General features: G+C 37.9%; 1 protein-coding gene across 9 annotated transcripts in view; it reads right to left on the reverse strand.

The window, feature by feature from the left end:
* ASPH (aspartate beta-hydroxylase) overlaps nt 1–17,788 on the reverse strand; it is a 256,661-nt gene that overhangs the window by 193,744 nt on the left and 45,129 nt on the right. For 5 of the 9 annotated variants that reach the window (XR_009536458.1, XM_060128094.1, XM_060128092.1 and 2 more), the window contains exon 4: nt 12,372–12,413. The exons of 2 other annotated variants lie outside the window; for them this stretch is intronic. Coding sequence is in view for 6 of the 7 variants with exons in the window: in XM_060128094.1 (XP_059984077.1) it covers nt 12,372–12,413 (42 nt within the window). In the remaining variant the exon portion in view is untranslated. Of the gene's footprint in view, nt 1–5,485; nt 10,231–12,371; nt 12,414–13,197; nt 13,290–17,788 lie in introns of those variants that run through there. 2 more of the 9 variants (XM_060128098.1, XM_060128099.1) reach the window with 2 other exon arrangements.

The following is a 17,788-nucleotide window of genomic DNA, read 5'->3' on the forward strand; positions in this document are numbered from 1 at the left end:
GTCACTATGTACAATCTTCTAACGGTAACATTTATGAGCAATATTATTCCATAAAAAAATACGGAAAAATAGTTATGTTTTGCCTTTTTTGTCTTAAGGAAAATAAAACATCAGGGTAAATTAACATGAAAGATGATTTTTAAAGTCAATGCTGGTCTAAAATCTATTATACTGCTAGTTCTTTGATATTTTATATGTAGCACATCAAAGTACATACTCAATTAAATACAGCTATTTAGAAAACTAAATTAGACTGTCATGAGCCTGACAATTCCATTTACCAAACCCTGGGCTCTTTGCTACCCCACCAAGAATCTTGTACCAAGAGTAGCTACTAAAGAGCATGTGTTCTGCATGTCAATAGCTGGAATGAAAAGGTCAGGACAGAACTGAGAGGTCTTTTCTAATCTTAAGCAGCTTTATACAACTCATTGGAGATATGCTATTGCAGTCTGGAAAATCCTCATTTCAGTGTCACTTACTCTTCTGTTTTGGTTCTTTATATTTTCCCTTATTGTTCCCTTTTCTATATCTCTTCATTTTTCTCCCACTGACAAAAACACCCTCCCACCATCCTCCCCCAAATCCTAAAATGACACTGAAACAGATTCACAGGATCCCACCTCATCATTTATATTTCCTCTAGTTACTTAATTCTGATACTACCTATCCAAAAAACCTAACGTTAGAAAACAAACACCAATACATACAGTCGTGTTCTACTCCTAACTATAGATTCCTGAGAAAGCATACACAAATAGGCACAGACCCTAACTGTAGTTCACTTTCAGGGCACGGGGGTAAGGGATGAAGGCTTATTAAAACATCTCATTTCAAATTCCAAATTCAGGGCTGAAAATTCCCATGTCCTTTTCCACTTAAATAAGCCATGCTTACGTCTCTTAACTATTACTGGAACAGGTATGGACTTACGGCCAAGTTCTGCTGAATGAACAGGCTAAACTTTGAGTCTTCAGAATCAAGTCATTTATCTTTGCACTCTCAGCATCTCAGAAAACACCTGGTACATAGCAGGTGCTCAATAAACTGCTGCAAAAGGGCTGAGCACACCCCGTGTGTGACTGCTCTGCTCTTTAAAGGGCTGCAGACTCTCTGCAGGGCCAAGGCTATAGCTGCACCAGCGAGGCTTAGGGCTGTAGAGGAGGCAAGGCGGACTCACATCAATTTCCCTGCTACTATTTACCAACGAGATGCCCATTTGTGCTCTAGCAGCATCCACCATTTCAGTACCACAAGCCTAATTTACCCGGACGGTCTGGTTTGTCTTTTGTGCTGGTATAATGACTTCACTCTCAAAAGCATCTCAGTTTGGATGAAAAATTACAGGGTCATTCTTCACTAATCCCATCTGTAGCAGGCTTTCAAAACTGTGCTCCATGGGTTCAACAAGCACTTAAATATTCCCCCATCAAACAATAAAGATTTAAGCTGCCTGAAAATCCCGTTCTTACTGGATTCTGAGAAAAGTTTCATTTGAAAAACATTTTGATCCTAAAAGTGCTTGAAAACAACTAGTACATCAATATTCAGACCCACGATGCCCCTAATAAACAGTTTTCTCTAAATCAGCTGGGAGCTATTTGTCTCTAAAATTGACATTGTAAAACGTGAAAAACAACAGGAGAAAGCAGAAGCGCATAACAAGAGAAAATATTGAGTAGCTTTCTTTTCTGTCCAAAGCAGCAGCTGAATTGTAAATGTACTAATACCTGGTCACAGCTATTTTCCAGAGGTGAAATCAGTGCAAAAATATTTTGTAAGCTTCAAAGAAGCTGAAGATCGCATTAACACATCTCTTTGCCCAGACCCTTATAAACTTCCTAATATTTAACAAAAACACATTTTAAAATAATTCTTATTGTTTTGATAACCCATGTGGAAGCTTTTACTGTGATGTTTCCAAAATTTTTTCTGTTACCCAAGTCCATTTTAATCCATGAAGTATTCCCCAGAAAACAGTGGTAAATCCATGTCTCATACAAGATTTTAGGCAAAAAGTAAACAAAAATTAAACAAAAATAAATAAAATAAGGCAAATGAAAGGTTTTCAAATTGGATTTATTATGAGGTACACATGGCAAGGATACAGCTCTGAAATGAATCTTCAAAATCAGGTTATGAAATGAATGTATCGGTTCTGATGCTGATGTGGCTGCAAACAACAAAACACCGACTCACACTGGCTTGAGCAAGAAGGAAGTTTATTACTTAACAGCAGGTGGGCTGGCTCTCAGCCCTGGCTTCATCTTCAGGGTGGCAATCTGGGCTCTCCCAGCTGCAAGCTCCTCTTTCAGACAAGATGATGTCCAGAAGCAAAGGACCACCTCTTGTTCTGCTTCTCTTAGGCTTGAGGAAATCCTTCCTGGAACTTCTCACCATTCTTCCCTTTCAGTTTTAACAGTCAGAACCAGAACCCACTTCCATTCCTAAACTGGCAAGAGCAGCAGGATGACCACAACTGTTTGACAGTAATTATCTAGGGTTGAACGAACGTTGCACGTCAACCACGACAGCTCCTGCATGATTTGGAAAACCAACTAGTTCCCTTAAAACACACCTTGTTTCCAGCTCTTTGAGCACATGAGACAAATTAGGAAAAAATTTTTTAAATGTTTACATTTAATAAATATATAAATTTTCTTCCAATTGTAATTTAAAAATGGAGTAAGTTATAAAAAGTAAATGAAGTGAGCACTTTAAATCAACCATTCATAGCAAATTTAATTACCTGATACAATTACTGTAGCCTAGTATCAGCTTACTTCATTCACTACTACCCAACTACACCTGACCATAATGGGAAAGAATAAGTGGATTTTCTTCCCATTCTGGGAAATCAATAAACCACAAAGGCACCCGTACTAACTGGCCATGCTAATCCTTGCTGTTGTTCTTGGCTTGTATAATCAGCAGGTACAATCCTGGCAGGTATCCCAAGAGCAGCCCTACTGCCAGGAACTATAAGAGCTTCCCTGACACACAGTAAGAGCCACTCCAGATTCAAATCATTTTCACGTGACCCAAGGTGGACAGACAGGCTTCAGGAAGAGGATGACATAAATCTCAAAAGAAGTAAACACTGCCAGAAAGATTCCTAAGAGCCTGGTTTCAGGACCAATGGAGGGACTCCACAAAGATGGGGTTGGAGTGGACTCAGTTTAACATCTCACAACAGGAGACCATGTGTAGGAGCTTAGGAACACCAGCCAAGAGCGCTGCCTTTGAATCCATTTGAATCCCATCTTGAACACATTACCACTGCTACAACTTTGGTCTCCACAAGTATGGAAAGCGGATAAAATAGTAACTCATTAGAAGGCTTTTAAGAATTAAATGAGATAATTTAAACCCAGAAAATACACATCTTCCCCATCAGTTAATGTTTTCCTTTATTTCTTCTAAAGAAACAAATCTACCTCTCCCCCCCGCCTGCCTTGCACACATACAACAACATGAACAAAGCTTAAGGCAACTTACAAGGTGGTTAAAATAATTAATGAAAAAGCTTCTGGGTTTTTCCTTAACAAAATTTTTTTAAACATTTTTCACCTTTCTAATATTACTAACAGTGTATACAGACCTGAAATATATTTTAATTATCTACTTTATATGTTAACCATTCAATAAACATCCATTGAATGCCTGTTAATGTCAGTTACTATGATAGGTACTGGACATAAATCATAGTCTAATAACAAAGTCCCAGAAAGAAGCAAAGTGAAGAGCATGATAATTGCAAGGCACACAATCCAACCACCTGGGAGGATCAGAGAACGTGAGGACAGATGTGATGACTTAGCTGGATACTGCAAGAGAGGCAGAAGGCAGCCCACCACAGTGGGAGCGTGTTGTACGCAGAGGGGAAGTGGGCAGGACAGACAATAGTCCAGTTTATTTTTTCTCCATCCCCTGTTTATCTCAGAGCATTTCATTGTAGAGACTGTATCCACAGGGCCTAGAACAGCCCCCAATACACTGCAGATACTCTGAATATTTCTTCAACGAACCAATAAATGGGAAATAGAGATGACACAGCATGTGGGTCTTTATTTCATTATCAAAAACAACACAGAAACTTTAAGTATATGCCTTCCTCTAATCTTAGAGAAGAAATATTTGAGGCAAGGAAGAAGTAAGTGACAGACCTCTACGATGTAGAGATGCTAATAAAGAGTGATAAATACATACATGAAGTGAAATCAAATGAGGTATGAAATGAGAAGAAAAATAGATGATTTTCTGCTCTGTAGGGCTTAGAAAATGGAAGCTTTTGCAGAAATTGATTTCTACGTAAAAATGACATCCCAAACCAGTAATAAACATCTAGTTCACTTATCCTCAGGCAAATGGAGAAGGTAGGGCCTGACACTAAAGATTGTTACTGAGGATTTTTTCCAAGTACCCCGAACAAGATTTGCATGAGAATAAGCCTTCTGGGTCTGCTATATAATACTCACCCTTCAGTTTCCTAAGAACAAACACTTTCTCTTTAGACAGAACCAGGGGAAAATGTAAAGAGCTTAACAAAATAAACCTAACTCACCTGATAACTAAATGGCAGTATTTATCAAATGGCATATTCTCTTACATTCCTCTAACTGCCTAAAGTTATTGTTGACCAAGGGTTGGGATGAGTTCTCTCTATTCCCAGGGCTCTAACTCTGAGATACCCATTCAGGCTCATCCCATTCAACCCTTCCTATCTGGGCGGCAGCAGGAGGCATCGGGTGAGGAGGAGAGAAGGGGAAAACAGTTCCAGAAAGTGCCTGCCTTTGGTGCGGATGAAATACAGGGTATAACTATTCACCGTGTGGCCTGCCCCGCACCCAGCCCCCCTTCTCCTGGTAAAAGCGCACTGATTGCGTTGAGGGACTGGTTCTCCATCATCCCAGTTTTCAGGGTGGCACTCGCATGCCCTTGGTCTTGCAGTCACAGCTTGGTTACCCCATCCCCCATTCTGTAAGAATTAGGAATAAATATGAGCACGGGGGACTCCAGGCTGCCTGAGAAGGAAGGCCACCTCCTGAGAGAGCCCAAAGATGGAGAGAGAGGTCCAGACCACTGTCTGAGCACCCAGAGCTAGCATAACCAAAAGACAAAAAGCACAACTACCCCTGGGCTTTACGGTCATGTGAGCCAATCAATGTTTTTGGTCCACGTAAGCTAACTGGAATGGATTCACACATGTAACCAAAAGAATTCTGGAAAATACTCAGAAGTAAATCTAAACGTGTTCCTAATATCCTGAGGAAGAATGATGAATGCTGTTTCCATAGAAACATAGTTACACCGAGACTTGCAGAACTGGAAATTAGGAATTGAATAGGTTTTTGTGGACTGGATGGAAAAACCTCTAAAGACCATAAAATCGCTTCTATGGAAAAATGTGTTGTGGGTACAAAGCAAACTTATAAATAAGTTTTTCACACTTAGACTGGGTATGAAATTTCTCAATTATACCATATACTTAAGACTACACTTTATTTCTTCATAACTTTTTTCTAGGCTTTACATTTCACATCTTGTGTTTCCATGTTGTAGCAGTATCCTTTAAATAACTAAGCATTCTTGCAGTTTTATACATATGTAACATTTAGAATTACTTTTATTTGCCCGTTCAATGATCTCAGTAAAACAAAGTAGGACCCAGTACACCCATTTTACAATGATACGTTAGTTACAAAGAATAAAGAACTTAACTATTTGTCTCACAATCTGTTGATAAAAGGAATGGGAATCATAGCCACAGTGCTTCCAGACTTTTAACAACTGACTGAAACAACTTGGTAGAATTATTGCCACCATTCTGACAAAAGAAAGGGAAGCACGAGCGCTAACAACGTACCAGCCACTCACGCACAATCACCTCGAGGGAAAGGAGAGAAAAACCAGCATTTCCAAGATGCATTTTATGGTGGACTGAGTAACCGATTTGGAGAATTGTTACCAAGGGGCATTAACAGAAGGAACAGTGGAAGACACAGGAGAAAGGAATAAAAGTCTGCAGACACAGACCAAATCAGCAGACCCATTTCATGGAAAATGACATTTAAGTTAACTTAAATCACTAAAAAAATTTTGTTTCCTTTGGCCGTGCGGCATGTGGGACCTCACTTCCCCATCCAGGGATGGAACCTGTGCCCCCTGCACTGAAGCACAGAGTCCTAACCACCGGACCGCCAGGGAATTCCCAAACCGTTAACATTTAAAATCATACCTGTTTGCTCTCGTTCTTTGTTTTCTAATGGAAGTATATACAGAGAGTCCCTACTACCCAAGTAATCATTATGAGAACCTCTGAAGTTACAAAGTTGGATGGCTACACAGGCCATAACACTACAAAATACTCTCTATGAGCCAATCTCTGGCAGAATTAATTCCCCGGGATTAATTCAAACTTTCATGCTAACAGATTTATGTCAATTTCTTTACCAGTCTCTCCCTCATTTTGAAATGCTGTGGGACCGCCTATACACAATGCAAATCATCCATAAAGTAAAACTGAAAATCTTGAAAAAAATAAGATTGCGAATAGTTGATTACAAGCGATGTTAGAAATAACTGAAATTCACACACAAAGCCATTAACCAATGAAAACACAGAAATTACAAATCACAACTGAAGGAAAAATATCAATGATTATAAAGTTCTTCCAAAGAAAGTATTCTGAACACTATAGGATAATAGATTCCTGGAAAAACTGATGAGCTCTCAAATATTTTTGTACAACTGACCGTCTTTACGATGACTGCTACTCACATGGGAAATGTTATACAAAGGAAAATTATGCCAAGAATGTCATTTTTTAGAATTCTATGCATCATCTCTTAGTGTAGCTTAAGTAATGTTAGTGATATAACAAAATACATTTATACTCAGTATTTAATTTTCACTTTTCAGGACTTTTTCTGACTCCCAACTACTTCAAGTTATATAATTTTTGTCCCTGTTTTTAGTTGACATTTCAAAAAGGTGACCTTTCTGGTTTTAATTATCCTTACATAAAAATATGAAGCAGCAGAATATAGAAATAACTACATACTGAATAAAAAAGTAAGTAAAACTGAGAAAGCAAGCATAATTTTAACCCATTAATCATGACCAAAAGCATATTTCCACTAAGTTTTTTAGGTGAACAGTAAAAAACTGCATCTGAGTAAAGTGTCACCTCAATTTCAATAAAATTCAGTTGAAACCTTTATTTACTGAAGAAAATGGAAGGAAAGAAAAAAAAGAAAGTAAGCCAATTCCCAGTTCTCAAGAGCTCTTGAAATATTTTTAATATTTTAGGACAGAAGTTTCAATTCAATTCTTGAGTTGTTATTCAAAGGGAAACTCAATGATAGAACTAAAATATTTCCAGGCGCTTTATTAAATAGCAACAGATAATGCTTATATGCTTACGCTGATTAGGGTTAGTCTAAATTTTTTTCACTAATTTCTTAGAATTTAGCATTTATGTACTTTATGCCCCACAGCCATTGACTGTCCTTCAAAAACCAAAGTAAAAATTATTAGAATGCCCTCAGTAAAGGTCATTATAATTTGCTGCCCTTCTCTACAAGGGAGAAAAAAAAAAAGTCATCTGTACAGAAATTAACACTTAAAATTTGATACATAAATTTAAAAACTCAATCTATTTATCTTAGCAAGACCTAACATCAGTATATATTTTTTAAAGATTGTAATTTTATGTGGTCGGTGGATATAGTTTTGCTTCTCGTTCTGTCCAGTTCTCAGAGTCTCCCTCTTCTTCTCCCAGAAACTCTTTCCTGCAGGAAGCATTTCATGTGGTTTGAGAGGGAATCCCTCAACCCACACCCAAAGCTTTGTGCACAGGAGCCAGTCTGTCCCCCGATTACAGGAATGGTCACAGATGCTTCCAGGCCTAACCAGGACAGCCAGAATCCCCCAGGGCCAGCCCAGAAAACTGCATCTTTGTACAAGGATGGCTAAACTAGAAAAATGTGTCTGGGGCCCCCAGAGGGCCACCTTCCTCATCAAGTGGTAGCACCTCCACATAGAATAAAGTCAAGTAGAAATCAGCAGGGTCAAGATTTGAGAAGAGAGCTAGGAGGAAACAGCTGATTACAGGTCTGTACTTGGGATCTACTCACCTCAAGCCAGGGCCCCTGTATTTGCCACCAAATGAGCCATAAAATTCACTGTGGTTTACTGTGCTCCTATAATCAAACTATAAAAATAATAAAATCCGGACTGATCAACATAGGAAGCCCCAAGTTAACCCATGTGACAATTTCTTTGGGACTCAGTTTTTACACAACAGAATGATAGGATTGGATTAGAGATATTAGACTAGATATTCTCTAGGCCTGCCCCCTTGCTGGATAATTTTATTATGTCTGTTGGAATTTTTGTCAACTAAATGTCCAGGTGCTTGATTTTAAGCAGTAAAAGGTGCCAGCATATTAAAAAAACAAAAAACACAAATACTTTTAGAAAATTTGCACTTAACACTTACTCACTTCTGATTTGAAATATCTTTAATTAGGCCAAAATCTCTGTTTTTAAAGGCTCTTCAAAGAAAAAGGTGAAGAATTATTTTAAAAATAAAATAAAAATTTTGTGGCAGCACTTACGATGCAGTTACAACAAATCAGGTTATTCTTCTCAAATTCAGTAACTGAATTTCACCAGCAGTCACGGTTACAGAATTAAGACTTCATGTAGAACAGCACAGACCATTTGTAGAAATGTATTTCTTATAGAAACTTCATTTTATTAAATGTTTTCTGAACTCAATTTTGATCTCAAATTTGCAACTCCTTAGAAACGGTAAACAAGTATGATACAATCAAATATGAAAAATATATGCCATTCCACCAATATAACTGAAAAATTGTGATATAAAATGAAAGTATATCCTAATTTGAAATAATTAAAGCCTTTCTATAACTATTCTGAGTCTGTAAAGATGTCATAAATAAGCATTCTAAAATTGTTCTTCTACATAAAATTCTCTCTTTTATCCAGGACTGTTTCTAGAATTCTCAGAACACAGTGAACACTAAGTACTGGGCAACAGGAGAAGGTGGGGGAGGGATGGTTGGAGTGGGTGAGGCAGGGTGAGGAGTGAGGCAGCACAGGGGGGTGAAAAAGGAGGTAAAGCAGATGGTAAAAGACCAGGAGGAGAGATGAAAAGGAGCTGAATGGGGAAGAGCCTGAGGAAGGAGCAGCCCCCTGAGAGGGGGGCGGGGGGAGGGGGATGGCACTGGCTGGGCCTGGGGACGGAGACTCACAGGCAACTTCACAAGAGCCGGAGGAGATGCCCTGGGAAGAGCTGGGGGAAGGAAAAGGGGATGGAGAAAGGAAGCGGAGAAGGAAAAGGGTAGTTGAAGAAGAATGGGAAGCAGGAAAGCAGGAAGGCGAAGGAGGGAAGAAAGACAACAGCTAACAGAGAAGGTGGTAACCTCCTACCTACCTGAGTATTTATCATTCCTGAAACTTACAAATCACTCTGCATATAAATACTATTTAAAATTTTCATATTCTTGCTGAACTCCAGTGAAAATATTCTGTATTAATAAATCATTACAATTCATATTACACATATACATTTACCTGATACACGATCAATAAGTTAATAAAAACAGACGTTACTACATCATATTTTTATTACATATTGTTTTAAAGCTTCATCTTTTACATTTCGAAGCATGAGACGGATACCTCAATTTCAAAGAATTTACTTGGTTGAGCATCAATAAATATAGTCAATGGCTAAATGACACATCTTCCCCAACCAGAGCAATACCAAGTTTTCTATGCCCTTCAGCAGCAAATCACGATGAAGAATGTTACCATTTCCTGGGACGCTGCTGCAGCTTCAGTTCTTTCTCTTCTCGTTGCTCCCCTTTGCTAAGTGTGCCTGTTTGGCAGAACTTCTCCCTGATTTTCTATCATCTTTGTCTTTGGGTGCCACTTTACCAGAAGAATCCTTGATATTCGTTGATTTTTTCCTATTTTCCTTGGCTTTAGTACCTTTACCTAGTCCCGCTTTCTCCTTGTCTTTGTCCTTTTTAACCCTAGGAGACTCTTTCCTGGAGACAACTGAATCCGCAATTTTCTTCTCCTTCCGGTCATCCTCCTTTTCTTTCTTGCCCCTTTTTCTCTCTTCATGCTTACTTTCCCTCCTTGACTCAAGCTTCTCTTTTTCCTTCTTGAGCTCTTCTTTAGTGAGTTCTTTAACTTTCCGGTTTTCCAATTAAAGGGAAAAATGTTTATTGAAAGTCATCTCTTAATTCATAGACAGCAACTTAGTGCAAAAGTATTGTCTTTTTTTCTATCTCCCCACACACATGAAATGATCATTCAAAAAGTGACTTTCATTCACTAGTTTTAAATTGGCTTAAAAACAGCTGCAAACCTCTATGAAGTATCAGCTATAAAAGAAATGCTAGAAACTTGCCAGCATTTTCCCAGCTGGCAATATAGTATGATTTGCCTCAAAACAAGGTTAACATGCAATATTAATAAAATGAGTCCAGCCATAAAGGCAGCACTTTACACAGAGCATTAACAACTCACATGTCACAGCTATGACAACATAATTAAAGGAACACTGACAACGTAGGAACCAATTTTCCATAGCTTGCAAGTATTTGTACAAAGATAATTTAAAAGTCTTTAGCTCTAACAAAAAAAGTATGTCCTTAAAATATCTGTGCTTGCATTCCTTGGAAACAAATATAACGCAGAAATGAAAAGTTAAATACCATTTAATTTTCTTAGTTTAGAAAAATACAATTTCCATGAGTACAAAATTTTAAGTTTGTTATCTACAGTGTCTAAGATGACAAGGAGAACTTCTTTTCTGCTTCTATTCAACATTATGAAATCAGTATTCCTTTAAGTATATTTCCCGTTATTTTATGTAGAGCCACTCCAAGCCAACATCTATGCTGTCCATGCTCACAGAAGAGAGAACAATTAAACGGAATATACAGGTGATTCCAAATCTCACGTGAGGTGCTGCTTTCAACCTGCTTTAAATAAAGTTGAACAGTGCTGCTAGCAAAAGCTTTGAATTTCACCTCCTTGATTCCTCATTAAGAAATCATACGAGAAGCAAGGTGTTTACTGTATAATGTAGCATTTAAGCAGAAACAAAAAAGAGAAAGATTTCTTTAATATAATAAAACGTGGAAGATGTTTCTGCCCATCAGAATCATGTAAAACTCAGAGTACAAAATGTTATTCGATTCTTCCTGACAATTTTATTAAAACCTTGTAAAAATACAGAGTAGAATTCATAAATCATCAACCATCCTCAAAGTCCTCATTCTTCTTCAACGCCGTTCAGAGTAACACAAATAAGTAACACTGCAAGAGCAGAAGGCTGGTGCAATGCTGACACGGGTTACTTTGCACACAGTTTAAAATATTAAATCTTTAATGTTGAATTTGCCTCTCTAGATCAAGGAGTCAAATTATACTTTATTGGCCATTTATTTCATAATTACTTACATAAGAATAAAATGGTAAAAATTCTGGTTTTCTTCCCGGGAATTATTCAGGCGGGATATCAAAGTTAAAACATTAAAATTTCCTAATCTTAAAGTTAAAATACAAATCACAAAACCCTGTAAATCACATAGTAAAAGTCTCACCTGTTAATGTTTCACCAAAATCCAACTACATACAATGTGCCAAGCACTTGAACACAAGAGTATTACAAGTTTATAAAGAAAAGCATGCACGTTCCCCATGCCCCTCTCCCTAAAGTACAGAAATCTTTACAGTGAACGAGAAAAACCAAAGGAATATAAAATAAGGCTGCAATAATAAGCTGTTAGCCTATACAGAATGGTTGACAGGTGTAATAATTTTTAATGAGTCAAAATATCAAACACAGCAAATTCTATACCAGCATAATGAAATCTAAGTTTTCATTTTACTGAAAACTACAAGTTTGGTCCCACTAGCTTTTATTGTGCTCTAAGACAGCATCATCAGAGCTTTTGGAAAAAGGAAATCAATCATTGATGAACTCATCTTTATTTCCGACAGTACCTCAAAAATTTAGACTAAAGAAAAGTTTTAGAAGGTAGATAGGATGTATATACTGTAAATTTAATGTGTAGTTTAAAGACTGTTCCGAGGTTTTGATAATCTGAAAAAGGAAATTACTTAAAATTATAGGCCCGAGGCAGAAAACTCTTTAATGAAACCTTGATAAAACTACTTACAACCAAAGGTGCACCCAAAACCAAAAAGCAGTAATGTTTAGCATTAGTAGCTGCATCTACAAAACATTATCTATAAACTGTCATGCATTTTCAAGCATTAAACTTGATTCACTCAAGGCTAATTTGAAAAATAGAAAATACCTTTAGCCTTGGTTTTTCTCTTGGCTACCCCACCAGGTCCTTCTGTTGGTGTTTACAAGATGAAAATATGTTACAAACAGAAAATATTAAGGTAATTAAAAAATAAGTATCTATAAAATAGTTTAAATTGATGCAACTATTAAACAAATTTACTTAAATTCACCATTAAAAAAATACATTCCTGCAACATACAAATATCTATCATTCATACGTCATTTTAGAACCTTACTTTCACTACCTATAACCGAAAAATGCATTTTAAAAACATCATTGATTTAATCAACTTCACAACCTGCCTTAGGTCTGAAAGAATTGATGGCTTTAGAAATGTCTAATTACCACAGGAAATGGCATTTCCCTCTCAGTGGTACCTGGATGTCAGTGGACTTCTGCTTGGACACAGATGGTCAATTACAAGCACCAGGGGTGAAAGGACCTGGGGACCTTATTTCCCTACTCAATTATCACTGCCACTCAAAAAAAGGATAGCATATTTTGATAGAATTTTACTCTTTACTGTTTGAATAATCATGGCGTTTCTCCCATAGTTTCAAACTTTCTTTATAAAAAATTACATAAATAAGAATTATACCATTATGGAGGTATATACTAACTTTTTTACTCTTCATCTAAAAACTCTGCAAAGGCTTTCTATTTCTTCTCTAGGCAAATGAAAGTTCTGATGTGTTTATTTTTAACCTTCTAACAAGTATCAGTACCACATACCTCGCCGTACACTTTTTCCAGCCAGCCTGTACTTAGCATCCCAACCCACTGATGTTCCCAATTCTATCTCCTGGTCACATAAATGTTATTTTACACTCACGCATCAGCAAACTTTCCAAAGTGGCATTCCAGGTTGCCAATCCATTTCCTGGGGACACCAGGGTAGGAGGTAGGGTGATTTCTGCTCATCCCCTGTGGAGGCAGGACCATGAACAACCTGTCACCCTACAACTAAGGTCTGAAGTGTCCCAAGAAAGCCCCTCAGCCCTTTCACACATAGTCCTGCTGGAAACTGTGGAACCCCCTCGGTATGTTTCTCAAAACCATAATCACACTCCCACTGCCAGGATGAGATTTTTACTCCTGTTCTGTTGTTTGAATCACCCTCCACTCCTAAATCTCCTCCCCTCTCTCTGTTCATGGCAAGTTGTTTCCATCATATGAGACAGTTCATTTGAGAATGGCAACTTATTTTGGTTGAGATATCATCATTGTCATTCTGGAAAAAAAGTGTTAGCGTATCTTACCAATGACTACATTAAAAACAGAAACGTGAATTAACTGTTCCATGTGGCTGTCTGTATCTATCCAGTTACTTGACATGCATACATAACCAAAACCAGTGTGTGTGTCTAACAACTATTTTTCACAGACAAAGCCCAGTTCTTTCTTAAACTCTAGCAAAAACAGCACACCACCGTGTAATACCGAACGCTATCTTGGACCACTCCCCAAGAAAGTTTATTTAGGTAAACTGTCAAACTTATTCTTGCAATGACAACTTTTAAATACATGGGTATTATCCAATGTGCAAAAGAAATTAGCGTAACGCATTAAAATACAATTTTAATGGTGCTAATGTCCCTTCCTGATGGGTATTATCCAATGTGCAAGAGAAATTAGCGTAACGCATTAAAATACACTTTTAATGGTGCTAATGTCCCCTCCTGATTCCTGCATGTTCTTGACTGGGGAGGCCTGGATTTTCCCTTAAAAAGCAGAATGGTGGGAATCAGACTATCCCCCTACCCCTCCACTATTATGATATAGTCAAAAGAGCTATATTGATGAAAAGGCTAGAGTTACCATAAATAAGCCAACATATTAGATCAACATCAGATTAGCTGATCAGAAACATGAAAATATAATAAGTACTTGATTTAAAACTTTTCCAGTTTGGGTATAAATCCCTAAAGTGATACAAATTAACAATGTGCCACTGTACTGTATAAAATGCCAAAGTATCAACCTAAGCTGTCTTTTCTGAACTTAAAGAATATATTCAATCATTTTTCAATATTTTTGACATGACAAAGACTGAACTAATAATTTAAACAACAATCATCATATTCAGTCTCTGAAGGAAAGAGTATAAACATGAAAGAAAGCACAGCACTTGGAAAACAGAAGGTAATACAGGAGCCTGTAAGTAACAAAAAAAGAGGGGAGAGTCAAGAAAACGCAGGGAATGAATGAATGAATGAATGAATGAATAGAAAATGCAGGATTCTAAAAGTCAAAGTAGCGGTTGTAGAAAGGAAGGAATGAACAAAGGGTTAGGATGAGGACACTACTGAATTCTGTTTGTTAGTAAACGTCCCATACACAGTTTTACAAGGAGTATAAGAGGCGGTCACGTTACAATGAGAAAACAGGTAGAAAGAAGGGTGAGCAAAACCCCAGGGTTGCTCATCACCGCCTCTCTTCCCTCCTTAGAAGAAAACTGATCATCTATGGGGTTTCCCAAGATTCTCAGTGGGCAGAAAAGGAATAAGAGTTTGAAGAATTTGATCTGCATTCCTATGTTTTGAGGGCTAGGAAACAAAGGCATGTCTAAGGGTAGAGAAACTGAGTCAGCGGGAGAGAAAGGAGGAGGCCAGAAGCAGGAGGTGCAGACACAGGGCAAAGGTCAGCTGCTAAAAAAATGACCAATGAGAGAGGAAAGAACGATTCAAAACACTTCTCAGAGTAAAGAAATGCTGTGCAGAGTAGAGAAATGATAATGGAACCCAAGCCATTAGGATGTGGCTACGGTCAAAGAGAATGGCAAAAAAAAAAAAAAAAGTAATCACCATGTTGTTTACTTCTTTTTTGCCCTGTGTGTTTATTCTGATGGTTTTAAGGTGATTACTGCTAATAGCTAAGTTGACTATTTGGTAATCCTTACACAGAAATTGGGAAAAAGCAGGTCTTATATACCTCCTTAGAGCCTGAGGGTGCTGCCTAAGGTAATTGACATTATTTTGGCAACTGCCTCAGGGCCACTATCCCACACACATTTTCAAAGTGAAATGTTCTGTGTGTAATTAAAACGCTGCATCATGGTTGGACCTGAGGTTTCACCACAATTTTAGAAGACTGGCTCCATTATAGAAATCCAAGTACTATAGCTGCTGCAGGCTTTCAGGAAGTCCGGCACAGAATTGGTCAGCTGAGTATCATGTCATACTTAGGTCATCCCAGTCACTCCCACCATCCCTGGTGAGACCAATGAGTCACTCTGAGCCTCAGTTTCGAAGCTGCCTGCTGCCCTGTACGAAGCATCATAATTTATTTCAACATTGACTAGAGATGAGGCCCTGAACGCCTAAGAGAAGATTCTGCGAGCTAGGCAGACTTGCTCTAGAACATAAGTCTAGTCTTGGCAAAACGCAAGTCAAGACGCTACACCATTTTCCTTTTTATTTTTAAATAGATGGCGTAACAATATTATCACAGACGTTTTTGAAAAAAGGAAGCTACAAACCTTCCAACCCTCTGGGATGAGGGAAGATCAGAACATCAGAGGACTGAAAGACTAAAAGTTTAAGAAGGGATTACATCCAGAGACTGAGAGCTTGAATAAAGATAAAATCCAGACACAACTACGAATGAGATAGCAGAGAGATCATGCAAAGACCTCAGCTAGCACAGGTCAGTTTATTGTCTGAACTTCAAAGTGTCATTTCTCTTGGAAAACAAAATACATCCAATAATTTTTTTCACTTATTTAAGCTGTTTAAAAAAATAATCAGCGTTTTATTATGCAATGGGTAACTCCTGACGTTCTCACTCACCGGGACTAACCCCAGCAAATATTTAATAAATACCCTATGTTGGGCTCAGCTTTGAAGAGGGATTCAAACGCAGCCTAACCTGACTCCCAACTTCAGACAGTTCACAGTTTAGTTAATATCTACTCCTGTGTATTACAGAGTTATGGCAACAAATAGCAGGCAGAGAATTCAGCACAGTGTTCCATCTATCGACTTGTGATAATAAAGTCTGCGTCACTGGATTTTATAAAAGTGCTCCAAATATGCATGGTGATCAAAGACATTTCCACAGCTCAAAACACAGAAAACGCTTTACTTGTTTTATAGACCAGAATCTGATTTCGAAAGCGTTGCTGAGTATCAAGCCCCCAAAGGTATAACTGCCAGGTGTTCAAATTCATCACCGCCTATGCTTCTATCTGCCTTTACTAATACTCCAAAGTTATAAACATCAGGCCAAACGAGGAAACATTTTGCCCCGTCTAGCTAACCGTAAATGAAAACAAACCAGAATTCAAGCAGAGAAAACAGTTTTTCTTACACGCCTGGATACAGCTCTGTAAGACAGGGAGGTAATTTCTAGAATAAAGAATCAAGTGAAAAAGGTGAAAAAGCAGGATATCACCCAGCACATTAAGTCCAAGGCATCTGCATGACGCAGTGAGCCGGCAGCTGGGCCTCAGGGATTTAATAAGATCAGCACCCAGAAGACACCTCTCCAACTGACTTACACGTCACCCCTCACATCCCAGGGGAAATAAGAGCTGAAAGAAACTAAAGTGCAGAAAACAAGTCCCCTGAGTGCCACTTCCTTGTTTTGGTACCAAATTCCAGAGAACCCGGCACCTTTTCAGTTGGACAAACGGCACTTTCCTCTGAGGAAGGGCAGCTCGGAGGAGACAAGGGCATCTGAACTCAGAGCACATTCCTCAAAGTGCCTTTGGTTGTTCCAAAGTGGAAATGCAGAGTAAATACAGTACAATGTAAAATTCACCATAAATAAACATTCAAACGTACAGATTACATTTTTGCCTTTTTAACTAAGTTCCTAAGCTTAAAAGACACAAGCTAGGAAAATATTTCTATGATCGAACAGAAAATTACACAATAAAGCCTTAGAAGATTAAGAATTGTAACATACATAATAAACAAAATATAAGCAAAGCAACTTTGTTCAGCTTCAAAGTACTCTATACCAGTTTTGCAAGTAACTTTATTTTCTCACCAAAGCAAGCCTTATTAGGCACAAGTTGAAGGCAGTCACAGAAGTCAGGGGTTCACCAGCTACCTGGATTTTACCTTCATCAGAGGCTTTTCAAAAGGGCTGATCAGAAGGGATACCAAAGAAATGGCAAATTATAATCTCACATCCTTATTTTTCACTTACAAGAATACAGCATAATTAATTTCTGTACATAAAATGTGCATTAGTAGCATGACAAAAAAGCAGAGCCTGATGAGAAATTAATGATTCCAAACATTTTTAATACACAAATTTAATTATTTACTTCTCATAAACTGATCAAACATCTTCTAGGGTTAGTTACAATGAAGCATGAAGAAACAAGACTGCCTTAAAAAACAAATCTCAGACGTTTGTCTAAGAGAATTTCTCTGAGTGAGACCTCAGACTGCTTTTGAATTTAAACCTAATGA

Source organism: Lagenorhynchus albirostris, chromosome 17 (genome assembly GCF_949774975.1).
Source record: "Lagenorhynchus albirostris chromosome 17, mLagAlb1.1, whole genome shotgun sequence".
Classification (NCBI taxonomy): domain Eukaryota; kingdom Metazoa; phylum Chordata; class Mammalia; order Artiodactyla; family Delphinidae; genus Lagenorhynchus; species Lagenorhynchus albirostris.